General features: G+C 46.7%; 1 protein-coding gene; it reads left to right on the top strand.

The window, feature by feature from the left end:
• The first annotated feature begins 3,470 nt into the window (after positions 1 to 3,470).
• On the top strand, positions 3,471 to 4,501 carry GSTUM_00011939001 (uncharacterized protein). XM_002842235.2 has 2 exons: positions 3,471 to 4,212; positions 4,273 to 4,501. The coding sequence occupies exons 1-2, from the start codon at positions 3,509 to 3,511 to the stop codon at positions 4,292 to 4,294; spliced, it is 726 nt and encodes a 241-aa protein (XP_002842281.1). The 5' UTR covers positions 3,471 to 3,508; the 3' UTR covers positions 4,295 to 4,501.
• Positions 4,502 to 5,648: the final 1,147 nt, after the last annotated feature.

The following is a 5,648-nucleotide window of genomic DNA, read 5'->3' as shown; positions in this document are numbered from 1 at the left end:
CGTCGCTGAATCCTCCTAGATTAAGATTTTGATCGTCGATGTCAATATCTCCTTCCCTGTCTGGGTTGAAGGATGCCGTCTTGTATTGTTTGGCGTCGCACTAGGTGACGCTTTGTAATGTAATGATCCCTCTCTGGATAATTAATGCTTGACGATGGGGAACAATACTTCTCTTCCTGTCTTCTTCTTCCTTTATCTTACGATAGCTCTAGGCCTCTGCCTACGTTACCGATAATACAAGACCCTTGTCTTTTACCGGAAACACTTATCGTAAGCTTTCTCTAACTCTTCTCCGTAAAGCGCCTTCCTTGGCATAACGATAACGTTGCAATAAGGATAAATATCGTAAAGGTGTTTTATATTCGTTAAAGTAATAAATAGGAAAAGTACTTAGAACAAAGCGTGAAGAACCTATCTTCCTCGGCCGGATCGGCCTCCTTATATAGTGTTCTTTCCGCCTTTAGTCATGTGACCTAAAGTGGTTACATGTGCGAAACCAAATCATAACAAACTAATCATATAACCAAAGTGATCACATGCTCAAAACCCATGACCTCATAGTGAGGTCGTGTGCAAAACTCATAAACTAATCATAATGCAATAAACAAGTCATATGACTTGACTGAGTCATATGCACGAAACCCATGACCTCATAATGAGGTCATGTGCAAAACATAAATCATATGCACAAGGCTTACCCGTAAGGCACACTCGCAAGGCATACTCGTCAGGCGCATGTCCCATGACTCATACTTGAGCCATGTGCGAAAGCATCACAAATCCTACACATAACAAATCATATAACCCGAATAGGTCATATGCGCGAAACAATAATATACCTGTGACTCATAACTATGCGTCACATGAAAACCCTTTCCTCGTTAAGCCATGTTCATGACAGCTACTCGCACAGTATTGATTAAGGAGGGGTTTCATCGACGACTAGCAATGAGAAAGCCTCCTATTACGGAACGGAATCGGGCGATAAGGTTATAGTGGGCTTTGGACCATGTAACTTGGACGATGGAACAGTGGTATGAGATTTTGTGGACGGATGAAACCTGGATAACAGGTGGAAGACATACGCGAACATGGGTTACGAGATGTGTTGGTGAGGAGTGGAACCCAACATGTATTGTGGAAAAACATCTTAGAAAGAAGGGGTCGATGTTTTGGGACTGTTTCCATGGGAATACATAGGGACTTGGGATCTTTTGGGAGAAGGACTGGGGGACGATAAATTTGGAAAGCTATCGTGCACACACTGTTCCTGTAATTCATGGATACATGGAATTGTGTCGTCGCGATGGTATTTCATTAAAACTCATGCAAGATGAAGCACCCGGCCATTCAGCAGCAGATACAGCTACTGATCTTCATGAACGTGGGATTCACGTTATTTACTGGCCTCCATTCTCTCCAGATTTAAACCCAATTGAACGGGTATGGCACATAATGAAAAATTATCTTCAAGATAATTTTCCAGAGATTATGAGTTATGATAGACTACGGGAGGCAGTAAAGCAAGCTTGGGATCAGGTTGGACAACATGAATTTAGGGAACTGGTAGGAAGTATGCCTGCAAGATGCCAGGCAGTTATCGATGCAAACAGGCTTTTTACACAATATTAGATATATATTGTACTTTGTTTTGAATCTCAAAATCATTGACAGGCTCTGGGTCAGGTATCTCCAAGATCTTCTTGTACCAAGACCGATCTCAACCTACTATACCCCATTTGACAACTTTACCCCCGGCTTGCTCAACCCCCCCTGCTAGCCAAATATCGAAAACTTAGGGGCTCCACCTCCGTACATCCCATAGACCACCGGTAATCGGGACAACGACAATCTATTCATGGTACTTGTAGGGTGTGATATAAAGCCAACCCCCCAATTGGCCAGATTACAATGCTCGAGTATGATACCGATAATTATTATACTAATTATGATACCAATAATTATGATACTAATAATTAATTCCCATCCATCCCTTTTATTTCCGGCGACAAGCGAATGCGAAGGTGTCTGGGCCCAGACCCTCCCCTTGCAGCACTGGTACCGGTGCACCACAATGTCGTGACACTGTGCACCTGGCAATCCTGACCCACAGTAATACTGATGAAATGCTTCAAACACGGGGTACGGTAGGGCTTCCATCCCAACCCCTAGCCCTCTGCACTAAAGGTGAGAAATATCCATATGGCGAAAAAAAGATTTTACCCTTCAACTTAGACATGGCGGAGGACCAGGGATCAACCAAGTTAAGCATGGCTAGGAAGAAGCGCCTTCCTGCTGATAAATCCCCTAGAGACACATCGTGTGTAGCACAGTACCTGGAAAGGGGTACTCGAGTACAGTACCGGTACTAGTACGAGTACGGTCTTCGGGAAGGAGTAGGTAGCACGACGGTGACACGTGATTGGCTGGATGGGGAGAGAACTAGAGTCTCACAGAGTACAAAGTGCCGCGGGAAGTGTTGCACAGCTGGGAAAGCTTGAGTATTCCCTCCTTCCAGCTCCTGTTCCGCACAAGGAATGGGGCGGGAAAAAGAAAAGAAAAAACACCCCCTCCTGCTTTCTTGCTTCTCAGCCTCAGTGGAGTTTATCGGGATAGTCTACGCTGCGTGACAAAATGATTCTTCCCCCCCTTTATTCCACTGGCCTGTCTCCCAGTGCTTGTTCATACTTGACCCTGCTGCTCCCCCTCCGCCGCCGTCTTTCTGTGAATATATCTGCGCTTTCCACCTCGAAAAACAGACTTCACGATGTTGGCCCCTCAGCACCCACAGCCTATGCAACCTATGCAACCTACGCAGCCCGTTCAGCCCATTCAGCCCATGCAACTCATGCAACCCATGCAGCCCATGCCATACCAACCTCCCCCGATGAAGCCGGGTAAGGGAAAGAAGCAGCAGCAGCAATTCCCGAAATATAAGGACGAGAAGAAAACCGGCAGTGCCAAAAGGTTTATTGGGGATACACTTGCAGGAAGGTTTGTCCGGTCTGCGGTTCAGACGGCCTCTAGCACTTGGAAACTACCTGAGTCTTTATCTCCATGGGGTGACAATAACAGGTTTGTTTGTCACGCTCCCAAGCGGTGGGTAAGGCCGGCTGGCTCACCCTTTCTTTAGTTTGACGCTGCCCAACGTGAGGTATCGTGATGCTGTACTATTTACGACGTAAGTTAGAGGGCCTCGGGGCGGGGATTGGTGATAATTGCTGATCCTGTTCGACATAGCTTTGCATTTGTCGGAGGGCCCCTGCTCGAAGCGGGAGGAGACGCTCTTGGAGGAGCAATTGGCTGTGACACCTTCGCTGCGGAGATCATAAACCCGGTAGTAGACTTCTTCGTTTACAATACTGTGGCAAAGTACGCCCTGTTTCAGATCATCGAGCAAGCAATCGACAAAGGTCACACCATCTTTACCCCTTCTCCGGGCTCTCTCTCCACAGTACTAATCTATGCCACAGGCTTGCTGGAACATATCCTCCCCGAGGAAGAAAAAATGCTTCGTACAACTAGCATGCGAACACTCCAATGCGTCGTGAAGCACAAGCTAATGGATGTTGATGCCGACCTTCGTCTGGTCAGGGTAACGCCCTCTCAAAACCCCTTATCCTGCGAAAAAGGCTGGTTCTGCCCCTACCTCTTCGCCAGTTCCCGTACACCTATAATCCCACGCTCGCAGGACTTCGCCATTGCACAATGCTTCGGCCCCTTCTTGGCAGGTGACTACCAGTTGGCACACAAACTTCTTTCCGAGTCTGCTGCGGTGCTCTCCCTTTGCAACCCCGACCCCACTGTCAACATTGGCGTCAACCGTATACTCGTAACGTTCATTGGTATCACACCATACAGAGGCGGTATGTGGTCTTCTTCCCGAAGACCTGGTGCTGCGCTTATGAATTTTCACCTACTAAATGGGTGTCCTTCTATGGTTATCCCTGTGAATAATATGGCGCCGATTGTAGCATGGAATCCTACTACGCTGGCCAGTATCAAGAATCCGGGCTTCAATCCGGAGTGGTTGCATGAACAGATATGTGAATTTTTGGACACAATTATCAGCATTAAAGACTGCGCACCGGGAATTAGAGCTAATTATGTGCCGGCGTTGGGCAGGACAGCGAGTATGGTCGTTAATGGAGCATTGGGATTGAGGAATGTGCAACCGGGGATTCTGAAAGGACTGGATCCCGAGAGAGCGGGGTGAGCCAATTTTCTCCATTTGCGATACGGTCGTGGGTTGTTACTAACATTCGGGGATAGGATTGCGTTTTTTAGGTATTAGGTTTTCGATTGCCATGCTATTGTGCCTTTTTCTTTGTTGATTGCGGAGTTTGGGGTAATAAAATTGCATGGGGTGTGGTTTAAGCTCTGGTTTTGTTAGTAGGGAAGATGTCTACATCCCTCTGTTGAAGAAGTTGTTCGTGTGGTCCATGTTGGAGGAATTGTTCTGTCGAGTGACAGCTTATGAACATAATAATTTGTCTTGAAATTACTAGGCTGGAGGGGTTCAGGCTCCAAAACCCGACCGGGCACCATTCCTGAGGGTGCAGTAGCACAGATTCGCGATTTTCAGTTATGATATGATACCACGCACTCAACAAGACTCTCTGAGGTTTGAACTAAACTCTTGGGTTGCTGCCATTGCAGCAGGATCGGAACACCGCTTACTCTTCAAAGGCTGCCCTACCATTCCTAGACCATGGCCGGAAGCCAGGTGCTTGCAGTTATGGTGTGGTATGATGGGGAACCTTTTCATTGCAGAGGCTCAGGAGGAAAATACCGGCGTAGAGTAGCTTATTCTAAGTCCAGGCGTGAATGCCTATAGTATCTATGATATTGCAGGTTTTTGTGGAATGATTGCCCTAAACGCTATCGGAGGGGCTATCACCTCCCTAGACCCAGAAAAAGCCACCAAAATTGGAAATCCTCTAGATATCGTTGAAAATGCGGTATGATATCATACCTCAAGTCCAACAGTCCCTTTGAAATTTCACGATACCCATGGGGACATCGCCCTTGCTATGGACAATGTTCTGGGACCTTTATTATTATCATCATTATTATCACCTTTCATTCTCTTATTCAAAGGCGAAGGAAAAGGGGTGTATTCAGGGCCACGGTGGAAGGGTTAGTGCCAAACGCAGCGCTCGTGGGTCAGACTTTTAACGCATCGCACAGGCACCCCCATCCCATCCTATACAGAACGTGAGGCGTGCGAGCGCATACAATACTTGCAGGTCTACCATAATCCTGAACATAGAACCTCATTATATTCCTAGATCTCTACAAGTAACGATTTTAACGAAAACCAAAGGAGGTGCAAGCCACAACGTTATTATCAGTTTGATCACTTTGGATCGCTGGCGGCTTTACCGTCGATGAGGCAGTAAACTTTTTATTTGTGTATTAATTTTGGTCTGATCAGTAGATCGGACTTCGTATGAGGATTGTTATAAATTACTGAGTGGACGCGTTCCAGCGCTGAGATTGAGGGGTGAAGAATTGTATCATATATCGAGTGGTGGGTGTGCACGAGAGGTGTTTACTGCTCTCGGTTCGTGTGGGCAGGCTGGTCGCTCTCAAGTCAATCACCGGTTTTTTCCCACATCATGGCGAGATGGCACACCCTAAATTAG

This window comes from Tuber melanosporum (assembly GCF_000151645.1).
Source record: "Tuber melanosporum whole genome shotgun sequence assembly, scaffold_93, strain Mel28".
Classification (NCBI taxonomy): domain Eukaryota; kingdom Fungi; phylum Ascomycota; class Pezizomycetes; order Pezizales; family Tuberaceae; genus Tuber; species Tuber melanosporum.
This window is presented reverse-complemented; position numbering and strand designations above follow the sequence as displayed.

Coding starts and splice junctions, on each gene's coding strand:
- GSTUM_00011939001 (XM_002842235.2), top strand. CDS start 3,509: ATGCTTCGTACAACTAGCATGCGAACACTCCAATGCGTCGTGAAGCAC. Junction 4,213..4,272: donor CTGGATCCCGAGAGAGCGGG/GTGAGCCAATTT, acceptor ATTCGGGGATAG/GATTGCGTTTTTTAGGTATT.